At 38.3% G+C, this 20,104-nt stretch overlaps 1 protein-coding gene across 2 annotated transcripts; it reads right to left on the bottom strand.

Moving 5' to 3' along the window:
- Window positions 1–3,529: 3,529 nt before the first annotated feature.
- Window positions 3,530–19,592, bottom strand: LOC130722727 (uncharacterized). Of its 2 annotated transcripts, none has more exons than XM_057573553.1 (12): window positions 18,746–19,592; window positions 18,384–18,544; window positions 17,228–17,288; window positions 14,904–14,969; window positions 14,734–14,807; window positions 13,985–14,048; window positions 13,161–13,373; window positions 5,803–5,868; window positions 5,361–5,440; window positions 5,135–5,264; window positions 4,638–4,725; window positions 3,530–4,030 (listed from the first exon to the last, which is right to left on the bottom strand). In XM_057573553.1, the coding sequence occupies exons 1-10, from the start codon at window positions 19,496–19,498 to the stop codon at window positions 5,150–5,152; spliced, it is 1,653 nt and encodes a 550-aa protein (XP_057429536.1). In that variant the 5' UTR covers window positions 19,499–19,592; the 3' UTR covers window positions 3,530–4,030; window positions 4,638–4,725; window positions 5,135–5,149. The 2 variants fall into 2 exon arrangements, with proteins under 2 accessions (XP_057429536.1, XP_057429537.1); XM_057573554.1 differs by having other exon boundaries at window positions 4,638–5,019.
- Window positions 19,593–20,104: the final 512 nt, after the last annotated feature.

Below are 20,104 nucleotides of genomic sequence, written 5' to 3' on the forward strand. Positions count from 1 at the left end.
ACTCAGAATGACACGAAACCGGCGCCAAAATTTCGACAATTGAAAGAGCTACGCAATGGCTCAGGTCATAGAGACCCAAAAATTATTTTTGGACACGGTACCCAAGCAATTAGGTTTCGGCCACTATGGAAAATAGGGTTTTCGAACTTTTTCTTCGATCTAAATCAATTCACAAGGTAGTTTTAGGGTAAAACTAAGGCAAAGAAATTGTCGGAACAATTTTCGGACAATCGGGTCGAAATACGACTATCCAGGGGCATTTTGGTCCAAAATAAAGGCTCAAAACTTCAAAGCTATCAGTTCGGAAAACAAATTTGACAGCATTGATCCTCATGACATCCGTGACAACAAATCCTAAAGGCACGAAGTCAGATTACAGCTTTTCGACAATAAAGTTTCGAAATGTGCGACTAATGGGGTTTTGAATCAATTTTTCAGATCTTGGACAACTGAATCGCAATCGGCGATTACTGACAGAGGTTTTAGACTCATGGGAACATAAGGAACATAACCCAACCAAGAAATCAAGGAAATCGGACAATTTTAGAAAAAGCTCAAAACTGTGAGCACAGAAACGACTTCAGAAACGCAACAGAAACAGTAAACAGAGGTAGGATTCATGCTAGTTACCTCAATACCTAGAAGTAGGGACGAACTGCACGAAGATTGGTCAAGTTTTCGCGAAAATTTCTCCTCTCCTCCTCTCTTCTTGCTCGCGGCCTTGAATGGGTGAGAATGAAGAGATTTTGCTTTTTCGAGCTATTTATAGGCAGGTGAAATCGCGGGAAAATGAAAATTTCGCGATTCCGATTTTTGCAGCACGTCCACCGAGGAATTCTAAGAGAGATTCTGGCGTCAGAATTCCAGAACTCAAAACAATTATCTATGATTTGGGAAAAACGATATCTAAAATCCCAAAGGCGGTGTAAGTTAATCTGTCCCGTTAAACTACTTTTTGCTATGATGCTCAGACGACAAAACTTCCTTCTGAAGAAAGATTGGAAATGTCGAAACAAATCTGGCAACGCGGACGGAAACTTCGTTAGAAGTCCCGAATAGAAAAAGTCTTCATCCATCGCTCGAATCTAGGGTTTCGAAGCAAGGAAATTAGCGTCGTCGGACTTCCGAAAAGTGAATACTATCGTGCGTACAGTCTAGAGTTCCGAAATGAAACGCTGGTCGAAGGAAAAATAAAGAAAATCTTTAAATTTTCCAAGGATTCGAAATCTCACTTAAAACGTTGCTCTAAAGCGAAATTAGCCTATTCTGGACACGCTTGCCATAAGGCGGGTGTGCAGACGACTCGCTCTAATTCCTAAAATGACTACGCAACATTCCTCAAGCAATTCCTGAACTTTCTTCTTCATTAATCTTTCTCAAATATCAAACTCCTGTCACGCTTACACTGATTCTACGCGTGAGTCGGAAATTAGCTTGTTCTGAAAATCCAGGTCTTACAGTACTCGTACCGGGTACGTACTTGGTACGGGTACGCCGTGGGTACGTACCCAAGTCCACCAAAAAAAAACTGGGGTACATTTTTGGGTACGCCACAGGTACGTTTGGGTACGCCCGTGCTCTGGATACCTTTTTTTAAAAAAAAAAAAATTGTTCAAAACTACCTCGTTTTGTTTCACTGATGATGGAAAAGGGAATGATAACACAATTACTCTTTGAGAGAGCTTTGATTTTGTACTGTTGGTTGTTGATCAATCTATCATTTAATTGTTTTGTTGTGTTGAACAATCGTATTGTCTCTTTTGCACTATTTTAATTTGTGTTACTGTCTATGTTGAACAATCTTATGTTATCTCTCTTCAATGTTACTCAATCTTATGTTATGTTTCTTCAATCTTAAGATTATCTATGACAGTATGTGTTTGAAGATATATGTTAAGGTATTACATATTCTTTTGATGATTTTCATTAGGTTGTGATGGTTTTTATGTTGGTCTTTCATATAAGTATTGACCAATTAGGAAATTTGATATTTTTAATTAATAATATTATGGTAGAAAACTTTTTATTTCTATTTATATATATATATATATATATTTAATAAATATATATATATATATATAAAACTGGCGTACCAGTACCCTGGTTTTTCAAAAAATGTCATACCCCTACCCGGTACCGGTACCGTACCCGTATCCATGCAATATAGCTACTTTCTTTCTCCATTTTGGTTCTTTATTAATAATTTGTTGTGGTGTTAAATTAAAGTGCATGGAGTAAAGACGTGCGTGTTCTAGTTAAGTAGTATCACTTCACCAAACTATTTTTACTTTCATCTATAATGAGAGAAAAAGGAGAAGGGAATCAAGGGATAGACATAGAGGGCATGTTTGATAGCAGTTTTAGTTTTCAGTTTTTAAAACAGTTTTCAGAAACAATTCTTAAAAACAGTTTTCAGAAGAAGAAAACAGTTTGAATGACATGTTTTCGAACATTTAGAAAACTGATATCTGAAAACTAAAAACTGAAACTGAAAACATCTTTTACCTGTTTTGGTTTTTTAGTTTTAAAAACTGAAAATGAGAACTGTTTTCAAAAACTGTTTTTGAAAACAGGTCTTACCAAACAAGTTTTTAGTGTTTTAAAAACTGAAAACTGTTTTGAAAACAGTTATCAAACAGGCCCAGAGTGTCCGTCTCTTTACCAACATTTTATAGTTTTGGCTAGAATAAGTGATCAGTCGACAGACACCTTAATAAACATGTGTCTTATATGTTAATTGTATATTTATGAGTTAATCAAAAGTTGGGTTTTATACTTTTAGGCCCCGTTTGGAAAAACAATTTAATTAAGCACTTATGGTCATAAGCGCTTATGACATAAACGCTTATTTATAAGCTATTTTTGAAAATTTATTGAAATAAATTAAAAATAAGCTGTATATAAACATAAGCTGTTTTTCATAAGCTATCCTGAGTAGCTTATGAAAATAAGCTGAAAATAGCTTATGGCAGGTCATAAGCTGTTTGCATAAGCTCTCCCAAACACTGACATAAGAGCTTATGCTGTCAGATAAGCTCAAATAAGCTCTTCTAAACTGAGCCTTATTCATCAAAAGTTAAGTTTTAGCCATATAACATAAATTAATTTTCATATTTAAAGAAAAATCAAGTTAATATTTTATTACAATTTTAAATAGATATTCAATTGAAGTATATATTTAAATTTTGATAAATACAGCTGTGTTAAATACTTGATAACGAAAATTTTAATATTTTCACGATTCAAATAAGATTGTCTTACTAAATGTTACATGTGGATCAGTATTAATTATTTTTTAAATGGCTGTTCAATCAATTAATGGTCATATTTTTCTATTAGTAAACATTAAACGAATTGAGATATTTATAAATGTTTATTACATTTACTTTCTATGAATACTAAGACGTGCTAGTAGGGAAATTTGGAAGAAAGGGGAAGGGAGAACATAATTTTTACTTGTAAATAAATAGTATCTAATTTCATAATTTTTTAAAATAAAAAAAGAAAGTGATAAATTAGCCTAACATAGTATACTGATAAAATATATTATCATAAATATCATATAATTGTTTTCATTTAAAAATAAAAATAAATGAATACTCCCTCTGTCCAAAACCTCCTTCCCAAACAACCCCTTGAAACTGGCCAGCTTGCTATACAACTTAAAAACCAATCTATATGACTGTCAGTATCCACATAGATATATTTTCACTATATAGAAAAAATAAATTGCTAAACCATTATGGCAGCCCATGAAGTTAATCACTCATGTGAAATTTTCTTTATCTTGAACAAATGTCTGTTCTGTTCAATACCTGGAACTCCAGATTAGAAACAAGCAGAGAACTCCGGCAGTGCAAATTGGTGTGTCCTTGAGTTTTGCTACTTCAATAGTAGTATAGTTGGCTAGTCGCGATACCTCATCTCACAAAAAATTAATTCAATGTGCCCGAAAATTCTTGACTGTTGAAATCAGAATTTTGAGCCATCATTTACTGAAACTTTGGCACAATGCACTTAGAAACATAATCTGTAAAAAAAAAATTGAGGCAGGGAAGCCGTGAGTAGTAAGTACAATTGCTTAGGTGCATTGAAAAAACATTGAAGGCAGAAATGAACTTTGTTGGGGTGACATATTTGAACTTATCCCTACTGTAAGTCTAAATTCATAACACAAACAGGAGATAGATTTGTAAACGTAACATAATAATGTATTTAGTTCATAGGAAAAAGGAAGACGAAGCAGCCAAACAGATAATTGCTATGCACGACCTTAAGCAGATAGCAATATTATAACAACGTATGAACAGAAAAAGAAGCTCATACATATTAAGATTTAAGATGAGGATAAAAAAAATCTCAAATTTGTGAAATGATGCCATGGAACAGTTTTTGCAAGCATCTGCAGGTTGTAAAAATTGCAAGGCAGAAACTCAACTACATCAGAACGTGCAAAATCATCAATTGCAGGGATTTACAACGAGCTTGATGCAATGAGCCATTTTCAAAAGCATTTCATCTTCAGTATAAGGAACAGAAAGTCTACCCGCAAGAAAATTTAAACCAAAGCTCATTAATGTTGGTAATTGTACTGTTCAATCTTCATAGAGTAAATTAACCATATCTAACATACTTACACGTCTTTCAATGAAGCTTAGGAGAGGACTTGCCTAACTTTGTCATTGTCCAAAGTAAAACCTGAATATCTTTACTCAAATCATTCTCCTACACACAAATAAAATAAGAAAAATAAAGAAAATAGGACAAATGTTTGAAAAAGGGCAACTCTGCCAACAAAGATCATAGAAAATATGATTGTCCAATTTTAAATACATCCAAACAAGTATAGCTGCTACTAAAATCCACCCAACAGGCACGCTTTATATTCCTCACTTTCTGCCTCCCCTCTATACCAAACTCAACAGTTTCTGAAACCTCTATTAAGCTCAATGAATGATCCGCCAGTGTAATCATTAATCAAGATAATGAACTAAACCCATTCCAAATCATGTTGGCTAACTGACCACAATGATCAAGGATCAAAACAGTGAACTATTATTAATGATGCTACATTAGTCTCAAGTCTCAACAATAAGAAAAAATGAAAATGAAAATGATTCAGTAAAAATGATACCTGTTATGATGCTCTCTACTTATAGCCTACTTGCACCATCAAATGGCGATAATAACGTCCCCGTATTGTTCTGTGCCATAGAAAAGAAATCAAGTCGAGGAACCTGAGTTGCATCCGCTGCTGGACAAGCCTGTAACCAAATATAAGTTTATGTAAGTATCTTAAATTATCCTCTCCATTTTATCAATAGCACATTACACTGGAAAAAAAAATATCAATCACTTACCATCTTACTAGACACTTCTCATATCCTCTAGATATGGGCCGAATGAAGGGTGGATCCCGTTGAGCATAGAGCAACCCCACCTACCAGAGACCCCAAAGAGGTGTAAACAAGACAGATTTCCATGTGCAATGCTTCTAAGAACATGGTTCCAGTAATTTTAGTTTACAAATATATTTGAAGAAATTCAAAGCTTTCATACTACTGAATATTAGTAGTACTGAGCCCCGGCTGTTCGCAAAACAGCTTTTGTTGTTGCTGTTGAATAATAGCATCATGAATTTGTTTCTTAATTTACAAAAGTTATCATCGGGCTCTTTTAGCTGACAGTACCTAAGGGATATGTTAGGTTTCAACTGTTGTTGATTTTCAGCAGTATAATTTCAGTTTGGCCATCTTATGTTTAATAGTATTTCTTCACTATAATCGATTCGGTAGTTTGTACCTGTAATAATGCAACTGCAGCTGGATCATCAAATATTTCTTCACTATAATCGATTCGGTAGTTGACCTGCATGAAGATAACAATCAGTATTGCCAAACAGATTCTGATAGGAAACCAGAAACAAAATTCTGACAGCTGAGATTTTTTTATTGAAAAATTCAAGAACTCTAGAGCTAACAAGAAGACCAGAGCAATTACTCCCGGAGAAGGAATACTCTCCCTCCTCAGACCAAGCCTAACTGAATGCATAAGAAAATGATGACCCCTCTATCACTCATGCCTAATATACTCTCATAACTTCCCTCTAAACAAACTAACAACCAGCCACATATGCTAACAAACTAATTCTTCTCACGGCTCCTACTGAAAGTCTGAAACCATCCACAGTCTAGGCCCGCAAGAATGAGAGACTACAGTCAACAGTCCTATCAGATTCCAAGCATCGTAACATGGTAAGTAAACAAAATAACACTGCCTTCCCGAACTATAAATATCACATATAATATTGGACCATAGAGAGGTGCTACCAACACATTCTTTGGCACTCACTTCATCATCACTACTATTAGGCGAAATCTCATGCTGACAACACTGGATATCTGAGCCTGAGTAGTTTAGGGGGGCCAGCATGGGATTATCCCAATAATAGTATCAAAAAATGTTTTGCTAGACTTGAAAAATGAGGTTAAAAAAATATGAATATTATTTTTTATGATGCTATACAGGTACAGACTCCAATCACATAAACTATCACTAACCAATCAAATTAATTGCTAATCAAAGGAAAAAGGAAAAAATCTGCCCTATAAAGGTAAAAATAAAATATTCTAGACCAGGACATGCCTGTTTAAATTTATTTACAACACTCTTGAGGAAGTGTTAGAAATAATGTAAATAGGATAATTATAGGATGATTTTATGTTGCATATTGTGATGTAATTATAGTAAATTAGGGTAACTCTTGAACCTTGAATTTATAACACCTATCACATATAACACCCTTCAGTCCGTAATTGAAAGATATGGACTTACTCAATGCCTTCTCATTTACGTTGTCTCAACATGAAGAAGACTCCTTTCATAATATGATGCAAACCTCACTTCAACTAAGGCCAGGTTTGGCAAGGTATATGGCAGAAGGCCCAATGATCTGTCAAAAGGCCTGTAAAGGAATCCTTCTAGAAATTAGGACCACTAGGTGAGGTGAGCACCTGTCACCTGATGGGGAGATGGGGACCACTCAATCATCATAGGGAATATATGTTAGTTATGGAGAGAGAGATAGGTAGGCAGAAATTGGACTAGGACTAGGAGAGCAGAGCACTCTCGAATTGCTCTTATTTTACTACTGCATTTTCTTTCAGCTGCTTGTAATTTCCCTAATTCACTGCTTCTGGTTGTTAAACCCAGAGGATTCAGTGTTCTAGTAATTCTCAGTTATTCTTCCAATTGATTTTCTCTGGTACCTAACATTGGTATCAGAGCTCCCGATCCTGAGGGAGCTTGTATGGTGGTGACGAGAGCTGCGATGGAATCCAGAGTAGATGATCTCGAGCGATCCGTGACGTCGATGAAGGAGATGGCGACGGAGCAATTTGAAGAACTCCGAAGGCTCATCATGAATCGCGAGCGGAGGCGAACTCGAGGACGTTCCAACACACCCAGATTCCGGCAAGCATCGCGTGAGAGAGATCGCGAAGCTTCTTCGCATTCCGGGTCGCGAACCGGGTCGCGAACCGGGTCGCGATTTTCTGACCACAGCAGAGAGCGATTTGATCATCCTCATCGTGTCCATTTGCGAGCAGTAACGGGAAGGAGGGTGGATATCCCGATGTTCGATGGGAGCGACGCTTATGGGTGGATCAATCGGGTAGAGCGCTTCTTCCAACTCAGTCGAGTCGGAGAAGAGGAAAGGTTGGAAATGGTGATGATCGCCATGGAAGGAAAGGCTCTGGGTTGGTTCCAGTGGTGGGAAGAGCAAGCTCCGGAGCGAGCTTGGGAACCTTTCAAACATGCCTTGATTCGAAGATTTCAACCCACTTTGGTTCAGAACCCATTTGGCCCTTTGCTTAGCATTAAGCAGAAGGGTAGTGTCATGGCCTATAGAGAGAGCTTTGAAGAAGCTGCAGCTCCGATGAGAGGTGCTGATAGGGAGATTCTGAAAGGGGTGTTTCTGAATGGGTTACAAGAGGAGATTAGAGCAGAAATGAAGTTGTATCCTGCTGCTGATTTAGCTGGACTGATGGATAGGGCCTTGTTAATAGAAGAAAAGAACTCTGCTCTCAGGGGAGGAAAGACCAAGGAAGAAGACAAGAGAGGATGGAAGGATAAAGGAGGGATTGGTGTCAAATTTTCCAGTAATGGGGAAAAACATACAAATTCTAGTTCAAGCTATGTTAGGAAGAACACTGCTGGGGGGCAAGGACAGGAGGGCAAGACCACTCAATCCAAGGAGAGTAATGAGGGAAGTGGGAATGAAGCTAAGGTTCCGGAGAGGAAGTGGAATGGAGGGCAAAGACTATCACAAAGTGAACTGCAAGAGCGAAGTAGGAAGGGATTGTGTTTTAAATGTGGGGAAAAATGGGGAAAGGAGCATGTGTGCACTAAGAAGCATTACCAATTCATCCTAATTGAAGGGGAGGAGGATGAGGAAGAGGAGGAGATCTTTGAAGAAGCTGAGGATGGGGAGTTTATTTTGGAGGGCAAGGTGCTACAACTGTCCCTCAACAGCAAGGAAGGGTTAACCTCTAATCAGTCTTTCAAAATCAGGGGAAGAATAGGAGGAAGGGAGGTGTTGATTTTGGTGGATTGTGGGGCTACTAGTAATTTCATTTCTCAGGAACTAGTGGCTGAATTGGGGCTGCAAGTGATTGCTACCACAGAATATGTTGTAGAGGTGGGAAATGGGGCCAAGGAGAGGAATTCAGGGGTCTGTAAGAACCTCAAAATAGAAGCACAAGGGATCCCTATTGTTCAACATTTTTTCCTACTGAGTCTTGGAGGTACTGAACTGGTTCTGGGTATGGATTGGCTGGCAAGTTTAGGCAACATTAAGGCCAATTTCAAGAACCTTACCCTTCAATGGGAGGTGCATGGTAGGAAGATGAGGCTGCAAGGAGACCACTTCAAGAGAGAAAACAAGCAATCCATGAGGAGTAGCAAGAAGCTTCAGAGGAGGGCAACAAAAGAGGAATTCCTTGCTTATGATTGTATGTGTGCAACCAACAAAAAGGAAGAGATGATTCCTCAACAACTTAAGGAAGTGTTAGTAGAATTCCCTGAGGTTTTCAAGACTCCAGAAGGTTTACCTCCTAAGAGGAAATGTGATCATGTTATCAGGTTGAAAGAAGGAGCAGCCATTCCACATAGCAGGCCCTATAGATATCCATTTTATCAAAAGAATGAGATTGAAAGGCAGGTCAAGGAGATGCTGAATTCTGGCATAATCAGAGAAAGCACAAGTCCATTCAGCAGTCCAGCAATCTTGGTTAAGAAGAAGGAAGGGACATGGAGATTATGTGTTGACTATAGAGCCCTTAACAAGGTTACTGTGCCTGACAAGTTTCCAATTCCCATCATTGATGAACTGCTAGATGAAATTGGAGCAGCAGTGATTTTCTCCAAGTTGGATTTGAAATCTGGTTATCACCAGATCAGAATGAATGAGGAAGACATTCCAAAAACTGCATTCAGGACTCATGAAGGCCACTATGAGTATCTTGTGATGCCCTTTGGGTTATCCAATGCCCCCTCCACCTTCCAAGCCTTGATGAACCAAGTTTTGAGGCCTTATTTAAGGAAATTTGTGCTAGTTTTTTTTGATGATATTCTCATCTACAGTGCGAGTGAAAAGGAGCATTTTGATCATGTGAGGGAAGTCTTACACACACTTCAAGTCAATTCCTTGGTGGTAAACCAAAAGAAGTGTTCTTTTGGGCAAGAAGAGATAATTTACTTGGGACATGTGATTTCCCAGAAAGGTGTGGCGGCTGATCCTGACAAAATCAAAGATATGCTGAACTGGCCTGCTCCTAAGGAAGTAAAGGCTTTGAGAGGGTTCCTGGGGTTAACAGGGTATTATAGGAGGTTTGTGAGAAATTACAGCAAGCTTGCATACCCTTTAAATCAGTTATTGAAGAAGAACAATTTCATTTGGAGCAATGAAGCCAATCTGGCTTTTGAAAAACTGAAGGAAATTATGACAACTGTACCTGTATTGGCAGTACCTAATTTCAACAACTCTTTCATTCTGGAAACAGATGCCTCGGGCAATGGATTGGGAGCAGTGCTCATGCAAGAGGGGAGGCCCATTGCCTTCATGAGCAAGACACTTTCAGCTAGAGCTCAAGCTAAGTCTGTCTATGAGAGGGAATTGATGGCTGTGGTTTTAGCAGTACAGAAGTGGAGGCATTATTTGTTAGGACACCACTTTGTCATCCATACAGATCAGAAAAGCCTAAGATTCCTTGCTGAGCAAAGGGTAATGGGAGAAGAGCAGCAAAGGTGGATGTCAAAATTAATGGGGTTTGACTTTGAAATCAAGTACAAACCTGGGGTTGAAAATAGAGCAGCTGATGCTCTATCCAGAAAGATGCAATTTACAGCTATTTCTTCTGTCCAGTGTGAAGAATGGCAAGATCTAGAAGCTGAGTTGTTGGCTGTTGACAAGTATAGAGAGATTATGCAGGAGATAGCAACTCAAGGTCATTATCCTATGGGGTATCAAATGAAGAAGGGAAAGCTGATGTATAAGGACAGAAGTGTGATCCCCAAAGGTTCTGAGAAGGTTTCAATCATCCTTAAGGAGTTCCATGAATCTGTCCTAGGTGGCCATGCTGGGGTTTTTAGGACATACAAGAGGATCTCTGCACTTTTCTATTGGGAAGGAATGAAATTAGACATCCAGGAATTTGTGCAAAAGTGTGAGGTGTGTCAAAGAAACAAATATGAAGCTCTCAATCCTGCGGGGTTCCTTCAACCTCTGCCAATACCATCTCAGGTATGGTCTGATATCTCCATGGATTTTATAGGGGGGTCTTCCTAAGGCTATGGGGAAAGACACCATTTTGGTGGTAGTAGATAGGTTCACCAAGTATGCACACTTTATTGCCCTCACTCATCCCTATACTGCCAAGGAAGTGGCTGAGGTATTCACCAAGGAGGTGGTGAAATTGCATGGTTTTCCAGCTACTATAATATCTGATAGAGACAGGGTCTTTTTGAGTCACTTTTGGTCTGAATTGTTCAAATTGGCTGGTACTAAGCTGAAATTCAGTTCTGCATACCATCCCCAAACTGATGGTCAGACAGAAGTTGTTAATAGGTGTGTGGAAACCTATTTGAGATGCATGACAGGAACTAAACCAAGGCAATGGCCTAAGTGGTTGAATTGGGCAGAATACTGGTACAATACAAATTACCATTCTGCAATTAAGACTACACCCTTCAAGGCTTTATATGGCAGGGATCCCCCAACTATTGTTAGAGGGGATATGGCTCGAACTTCAGTGGATGAAGTTAGCAGGATGACCACTGAAAGGAACCTGATATTGGAGGAACTCAAGGGGAACTTGGAGAGAGCACAGAACAGGATGAAGCAACAAGCCAATAAACATAGAAGAGATGTACAGTATGAGGTTGGAGACATTGTATACCTCAAAATTCAACCATACAAACTGAGGAGCTTGGCTAAAAGGACAAATCAGAAACTGAGTCCTAGATATTATGGGCCTTATCCTATTGTAGAGAAGATTAACCCTGTTGCATACAAGTTGAAGCTTCCTGAGGGGAGCCAAGTTCATCCTGTTTTTCACATATCCCTCTTGAAGAAGGCAATGAGTGGAGCAGTGATTAGCCAACCTCTTCCTAAGGTTTTGGCTGAGGACTGGGAATTGAAAGTGGAGCCTGAAACAATTGAGGACTTCAGAGAAACAGCAGATGGGAACACTGAGGTATTAGTGAAATGGAAGGAGCTGCCAGAGTTTGAAAATTCTTGGGAAGAACTCACTGTTTTGAAGGAACAGTTCCCAGAATTTCACCTTGAGGACAAGGTGAGTTTCCAAGGGGGGAGAGATGATGCAAACCTCACTTCAACTAAGGCCAGGTTTGGCAAGGTATATGGCAGAAGGCCCAATGATCTGTCAAAAGGCCTGTAAAGGAATCCTTCTAGAAATTAGGACCACTAGGTGAGGTGAGGCACCTGTCACCTGATGGGGAGATGGGGACCACTCAATCATCATAGGGAATATATGTTAGTTATGGAGAGAGAGATAGGTAGGCAGAAATTGGACTAGGACTAGGAGAGCAGAGCACTCTCGAATTGCTCTTATTTTACTACTGCATTTTCTTTCAGCTGCTTGTAATTTCCCTAATTCACTGCTTCTGGTTGTTAAACCCAGAGGATTCAGTGTTCTAGTAATTCTCAGTTATTCTTCCAATTGATTTTCTCTGGTACCTAACATAATACCTCAAATATTTTCTGACCATCTAAGCAGACTCTATCTCATAATACAGTAAGAGAGAAGGCTCTCAAGCAAAATTTGGTAGGGACTCGGATACCCTCATTTCATCAGTGAGAAAACATTTTTACAGAGGCCTCCTTTGCGATTTTCTACACTTACAGACATGCTCAAAGTGGTTTGGTCAATCCTCAGCTTGCAGGGGGGTGTTAGAGGGAACGGACTATTCTTGGATTGGACACGCCTATAGCTAAAGGAATGTACAGCGAGCCGGGGTGTCCAGATACTGTTGCTACCTAAATTTTGTTAAAATCTGTTGATTTAGTTATGACCATTGAGTGATGCTAAGTTCGATGTCAGCTGTTATTTTAACTGTGTATCTTACACAGTTCATTATATATACAATCACTCTTGTAATCTACTCTATTACTTTTGCATACACTATCCACTCTAGTACAATACAATAGACTGGGTGCAAAACATAAACAAATTAATAACACTGGTACAAATAGAAATCAAACAAAAGGAAATTCTAAAATTAATATTAGTCTTCTTAGCAGCTTCCTAGCCTATATAGACACTTAGACAGTAATAATATTTATGGTTTTTTTATCCCTTTCATAAAAGATTCCTTTTAGCTCAAGCTATTTCTAGGCATGTAAAATTGTGTTCAAAACAAAAAAAAGGTAAAAGGTAGGATAGTAAAGCTTTTAACCTTCTTTAACAAACAAACACTCAGAAGAGCACGAACATCATCCCGTAATTTTGGACCGTCATCCAAATTTACAAGCTAGCATTTGTGAATATATTATATACTTTGCTCAATTTTTTTCCCATTTTCCAACAGAACTTTTTGTTGCAAAAGGAAAAATATAAACTGGAAAAGAGTAGAAAGTTTACCCCAAATTCTGCATTGACCAGAGATTGAACAAAATCAATTAACTGAAGCCTTGCCCACTCCATGCGCAATTTAGGGTCATCCATGTTTGGAGGATGCCTCCAAGGTGCACCAAAACGTAATTTGTCTTCTGAAATTTTTCCATTGCGTACATCAATTGCAAAATTTTGCAAGATCTCCAATGCTCTATCCAAAGCAGGATTCACGACAGAAATCTACATGAAGTTTGGTAATGCTACACACAATTAATCACACGTGCAGGAGTGAGAAGACTACCACAGAAATAATATAACTGAACCAAAAACAAACAAACAAAATGAAACACATCTTCCCTAAGCTTTTGAAAAATCAGAATTCACAAATTCCCCCTTCCACAATAAAAGGGAGAATAATAAGAATTTCTATTGCTTTCTATTTAAATATGACAAATGTTCCCTAATAAAAAAAATTAATATTTACAAATTCACATTTTATTTGCTCCTAAAAAGAATTCTTTGCAATTTATCACATTCTAACGGGGCCATCTGAAATATTTTGAAACTTCAGGAGAGGGATACAATTTACTCAAAAAGGTCATATCTAGTGAGTGTGTGTGTGTGCGCGCGCACGCACTTTAGAATACTATAAGAAACAATTTTAAGAAAATTTATGTTATTATGTTATGAAGTATGAACCAACTCTCTTAAAAGCTTGAGCTACTAGGTAAAGACACATATATGGTGACTCTAGTTCAATACAATTCAATATATGCTCTTTATTATAGTTTATAAACAACAATAAGATTTAGAAATGAAAGAAGTGATCTCACGCTTAATTCGGAACTTACTTGCAAATATGCTAGATACGCATCTATAATGTCCTCAAAGGTACTAGCTTTGTCTTCCTTTGTCCTACAGTAAAATAAAAGCATGAGCTAGTTAAACATGTAGTACCAATGATCAAAAGACTATACACCCCTATATGATAATGTAGAGCACGTAGAGAAACCATAGTGGAGATAAAAGAGAATAAGAGATACAGCTGATATGTTGTTTAGACTGAACACAGATATTCTTATTCATTTGATGAACACAGGTACTTATTTATCAAAGGATGGGGCTTGTTGAGTAAGCGAAGCTCAGATCTAATTAATAGAAACTAATTACTACAGAATAACTAACTATTTAACTAAGTGTTAACCAAGTACAGCTGTACAATAAAAGAATGATATCTGAGTTACATGTAAGCTAAGCTATTGCATACTCTACCAAACACAGACATACAAAGCTTAGAAGTGTACTATTGCTGAGACTACATCATATATGAGAGTGTAATAAGAGTACTGAGAATATTCTACGGGAAAATGTGAGAAAATCAGGTTGACAGAGATTTAGCTGAAATGATTCGGCATTTCATTATTCTGTAAAGCGTACAAGATTGATCACATATATACAATGAGCTAGGTATAACTGCTCTAACTAATGCAGTCACATTGACAGCCATCATTCAACTAATCCCTAACTGACCATAACAGAATACAGCATACACAGCAGTAAAAATATTCCACTAATAAAGAGAATCCGAAAAAGCTCTTACTTGCTTTGTTTAAGTGCATAAAGTTCAGATAGATGTCGAGGGTTTGGCCCAAGTACCTCAGCAATCACTTTCCACTGAAATTTAAGAACTAATAGTTAAAACTTGTAAAAACTGAGGAACTAAAATAAGAGTAATAAATAAATAAGCTTTGTACAAGATAATATCCATACTTCTGAATGACTAAAATAGTCAGTGACCATGTGCATTTTAGCTTCTTGCGGAGTCCATCCAAAGGTCTGCCAGCCAAAAGTTGAAGAATTACATAAAGTAAACCAAATAACAAATGACAAAGGTCTTAGATAGACACAAATCCTCATTTTTGCAGCTGCATAGAAACAGCCCAAGGAATAAAATATCTCAAGTTCATGTTGACTTTAATAGGAAAACCAGAGAAAGAGAAAAAGATTTGCATATGAAATATTCACTATGAATTGTTAACCGATACAATGAGGATTGAATCCTTATATAGGATTGAAGAAGCTTGCTCTACAAGCTAAACTAACAGCTAAGCTAACTCTAACTGAATGGTAACAACCTCTAACAGAATTGACAGCTGTTCCTCTAACAGAATTAACAACTGTGTCCAGCTGGCATTCCAGCTGGCACACACACACTAAGCATAACCAATATTTTCATATCACCTATATACTCTAATACACCCCCTCAAACTGAAGGAGGTGACAAAAGCTGAAGCTTGTCAACTACATTCAGTTTGTCCTTGAGCTGTAGAAACCTTGTTGGGGAGAGAGCTTTGGTGAAGATGTCAGCTTTTTGATGTTCAGAGGGCACATGCTGAACAAGGAGACTCTTGTCCTGAACCTTCTCTCTTACAAAAAATATATCCATTTCCATATGCTTAGTTCTGGTGTGCAAAATAGGATTGTGAGTCAGCAACACTGTGCTCATGTTGTCACAATAAACTGTAGGAGTAGTAAAGGGAATTTTCAGTTCTGTGAGTAAAGATTGCACCCATAACAGTTCTGCAGTAGTATTTGCTAGACTCCTATACTCTGCCTCAGTGCTTGACCTTGCAACCAGAGTCTGCTTCTTAGCTGTCCAAGAAATAAGATTGGAACCAAGAAAAACACATGAGCCTGATGTGGACCTGCGATCATCAGGGTCAGATCCCCAATCAGCATCACAGTAGGCAATCAAAGGGAGAGGCCTGGTCATGGAACATGGTTGAAGAAGTACACCATGAGTAAGAGTGCCCTTTAGGTATCTTAGAATCCTTTTGACAGCTTTCCAATGCTCCTCATGAGGTTGTGCCAGAGATAGAGCCAAGATAAGCTTTATAAGGGTAGTGCAAACCTCAACTCTTGAGCTAGCTTTTGTGGTTGAGTATAGGCCTCCCAATTTCTAATATGGTATCAGAGCCTATCCTAGATCCATTTGTTGTGGAGACCTCCCATTATTGGGCCACCCGTTGTTAATCCCACGTTCCAGTCTGTTCAATCCTGGACGTGAGGGGGTGTGTTAGAAGTCCCACATTGGCTAGAGATAGAGCCAAGATAAGCTTTATAAGGGTAGTGCAAACCTCAACTCTTGAGCTAGCTTTTGTGGTTGAGTATAGGCCTCCCAATTTCTAATAGACTTCATAGCTAAATTCCAGATGTAGGCTCTCCAAGATGTTGATCAAAATTTAGTTGAACAGTCACCATCATCGATGAATTTTCATGCACCTATAAATGCAATCATATAAACAATAACATTGTACCCTACAATGGTTTGCCACCTAAATTGCAAGTATACTTAGCTGTGCTTGACTGCTTGGTATATCTTAGAATTTGGGCTATGCCTAACACTACCCCAAAAGCTTAGCTTAGGTGTGAGGATTTTCATACCCTTTAATCCTTTATAAAGAATTAATTAGACACATCTCAAGTTAATTGAGCTTTATGTCTTATTTGACATAATGACTGCTACTAACAGTGTTTGCCTGAAATTACTGGAATGCATGTGGAAATTGGATACAAGGGGCAGTTCTTTCCAAACTATGGTTCCTCATGAAAGGGAGATGCAGTGATGCTTATCATCTTCCAATGACCAATGAGAACCCCAATACTATACAAATGGTGCAATTACCAAATTTTATAAATTCCAAGCAGCTTAAGACTGTGCCAAACCTTGTTAAACTTTAGTAAAAACTTATGAATTCTGGGTGGGCACTGACATACATCAACAGATTTTCTTTCCTTTAGAATTTCCAAGCCCAGGAGACCTACGGTCACAAAGTAAAGGGTAGTTTACCCTACATTCTAATCCCCTTTGATTTCTTTCATCAGAAGGGAGGCAGAGAGAGACGCTAAATAAAATGTTGTAGATTAATCCTTGAATTCCTTTTTCATGTTTCAGTCAACAGAGGACAGCATACAATAATATGTCAGTTCATGTTTCCTGACCCAACTTCGAACCTAAAATCTCAGGATGCATTTGTGTGTGTGTAGAGACAGGGTGGACTGGGGAAGGAGGAAGATGGTAGTTATTCAAGTACCTCGCGTGAGATGAAAATCTCCATATATCCAAAATCCAAGAAAGCTTCATATGAATAGTAACTGGAGTAAACAACAAGGTGTTAATTGTAGAAAGGAAAGATGAATAAAATATCTGTAAAAAGGGTGACTTCCACCAAATATTCCAATTTGTGAAAAGAAAACATGAAGGGGGAGGGAAGATGTAATAATTATAAATATAAGAGAGCACTAAAAACAACCAAAAACCTGTGGAGTAAGACCATAAAAAGCAAAGGCCCAAGCATGTTAAACCTAGTACATGGGAGCAACCTAGACCCAATGGCATTCAAAACATTTACTCTTGATTGACTATTTGTAGATGTTTGATATACTTGACCACTAATAGTAATCATAATTGACTATTTGTAAATAATAGAAAACAAGTTTGCTGAAAATTAATAAGCTGCTAAAATAATAAAAATTATTCTACTTATTCTGAAGCGAACCCGTAATGCAAAGGAGAGTTGTTGCCATGCTACTAGGAGGTCAAAGGTTCGAAACAACCGCATGCAACTGCAAGATAAGGCTACCTACACTAGACCATAATGTGTTTGACCCTTCCCTGGACCCAACCAGGTTGAGACCTTTATAACACAAGGCTACCCTTTTTTATTCTACTTATTCTAGTCCTGGCATTCATTTGTGCACTTTCCATTATTTGCTTCAAATAGTTCCCTGTATTACCTATTTAAATTATTAAATATTGAGATTTCATAAATTTAATATATGAATGACAAAATTTGATGTGCATTCTTCTGGAAATACTTAATAAGTAGTTATTTATAAAGTTGACAATGAAAACAAGATTACAAGTTCCATTAGCTACCAAAGTTTCAGTAGCAAGCAAACTGAAGTCATGGAACAATGTTTATAGACTTAAAACAACTAATAATTCACACTCCACACCAAAAGCCCGTATCACAGGCCCTCAGTCACTAGCCAAAGGAAACCAATGCATAAATAAACTCTGAACCGTCTCACCGAACACAAATAAGCTTAACAATCATAAATAGAAGTCATAATGACTAAACAAATATAATTGCACTCAGGTAGAAGTCTTAGAACAATTTTGGTAGAGTAAGTTCTCAAAAAGTATAAAGAGGGGAAGGAGATGAAGTTTAAATAAAAGAAAATCACCTGTCAGATGTCAGCAGGATAACAGGAAGACACCGCTCGTTGGCGCCCAAAGCAATTATTCTCCATATCAAGCTATCATGATATAGAGATCCACTGACTGAAAACTCATCATTTATAGTGGCATGCTTCAGAACTTCAATATTGTTTATAACCAGCTTCGGCTGCAGGCAACTTGAACACATCATCAATTTGAACACCTCAACACATAATACAACAACAACAACAACAACAACAAAATATGCAATCCAAGTTGATTTTATAGCATAGATAAAGACAATACTGATAGAGCGCGGCAATGCCTTGGAAAAATAAATTAACTCTCAGATTAATACTAGCTTGAAATGCTATATTGGTGCAGGTACCTGAAAATGATCAATTTCAGCAGCTTGTGATAACAATTCCAACAACAAACAAGGCCAATCCGTGCACGAAAGAGTCAAAGTCCTAGAGAACGTGCCGGTCCGATTCATATGAGCAATGGCATTGGCCCTCCACCCCTGCTGAACCTCAATCACCTTCTTCGCGAGCTTCAGCGCGGCAACAGACTCCTTGAGATACGAAGCCTCCTCAACAGACAGAGCACGCATCTCCTTCTCCCCAAACTTCAAAACCCCTTCGATCTCAGCGGCATTGCCCTTAGCAGACATCGCGAACACCGCGCGGTCCCACAGCGTGGCCGGAGAAGCCCTATCAGAGGCTGGTGTTTGCAGCACGCGGCGGAGCGCGGTCGTGAGGCCGTGCCACTTGTTTAATGAAGCAAAAATCTGCCGCGACGTGATGGTGCCGGCACGGATGCCGTTCTCGGCCATGGATTCGAGGCAGTTTTCGAGGCTTCTCCGGCAGTCGGAGAGAGCGGGCGGCGGGCAGTTGGACCAGGAGGCCCATGGAGTGTGGCGGTGTTTGATGGATTCGGCGAAGTCGACGTAGCCGGTGAGGTGAGGGCCTTTGTTCCAGTCGGCGAGTAAACGTTGGAGAATGAGGGTGGTTTTTCCGACGCCTCTGGGACCGTGGAGGAGGAGGGGTTGAGGGACACGGTGGTGTTGAGCGTGGTTGTTGAGAATGGTTTCGAGGAGGGGTCTTGGAATGATCCTCCATGCTTTCTTTGTTGCTGCCATGCTTCTGCAGTAAGGAGATTCTGATTGCTGAGTGGGAAGGAAGGAGGAATCAAAGAGGAACAAGGGTTTTGGGGTTTAGCCACCACCACCCATTTAACTTTGAACACTTTCAAGTAAAAATTGCAAGTGAAGATTAACTAAAGGAAATGAAGGGATTTGCACGGTGAAGTGTCAAGGTTTAAATTATAAGGAAGAAATAATTTACTAATAACTAACATTTGTCTTACACGAGTGACCATCATTTTAAGGTTTCATTATAATGTTTGGGTTATGTGAAAATTTTCTCACATTTCTTCATTTTTCCATGTTAAATTGCATCATGTTGGCCACACTCTAAAGTGTGTTTATAGAGAGGATGAATGTTATAGCTTATGTGTAAATGTAATTTTGAGGTCTAAGCGTGAATTCTTAATATGTGAAGTTAGATATATGTTTGGAGTCTTTTTTATTTGTGTGAGAAAGTATAAAAATTGGCGTAATAAAAAAATTTGTTTCTAAATAAATTAATCAATCTCTTAGTTTATTATTATGTTTATTATATTTTATTTTGAATCATTACAGGTATGATTAAATTTTTATGCTTGATTAAGTTACATACAAATACAA

This window comes from Lotus japonicus, chromosome 6 (assembly GCF_012489685.1).
Source record: "Lotus japonicus ecotype B-129 chromosome 6, LjGifu_v1.2".
NCBI classification, from domain to species: Eukaryota; Viridiplantae; Streptophyta; class Magnoliopsida; order Fabales; family Fabaceae; genus Lotus; species Lotus japonicus.

What these genes read in the sequence shown, in the direction of transcription:
- LOC130722727 (XM_057573553.1), bottom strand. Translation starts at nt 19,498, where the DNA reads ATGGCAGCAACAAAGAAAGCATGGAGGATCATTCCAAGACCCCTCCTC. An exon ending in AGATTTTCATCTCACGCGAG is followed by an intron (nt 14,970 to 17,227) that starts GTACTTGAATAA and finishes TTTGGCTGGCAG; the next exon opens with ACCTTTGGATGGACTCCGCA. An exon ending in TGGTCAATGCAGAATTTGGG is followed by an intron (nt 5,869 to 13,160) that starts GTAAACTTTCTA and finishes ATCTTCATGCAG; the next exon opens with GTCAACTACCGAATCGATTA.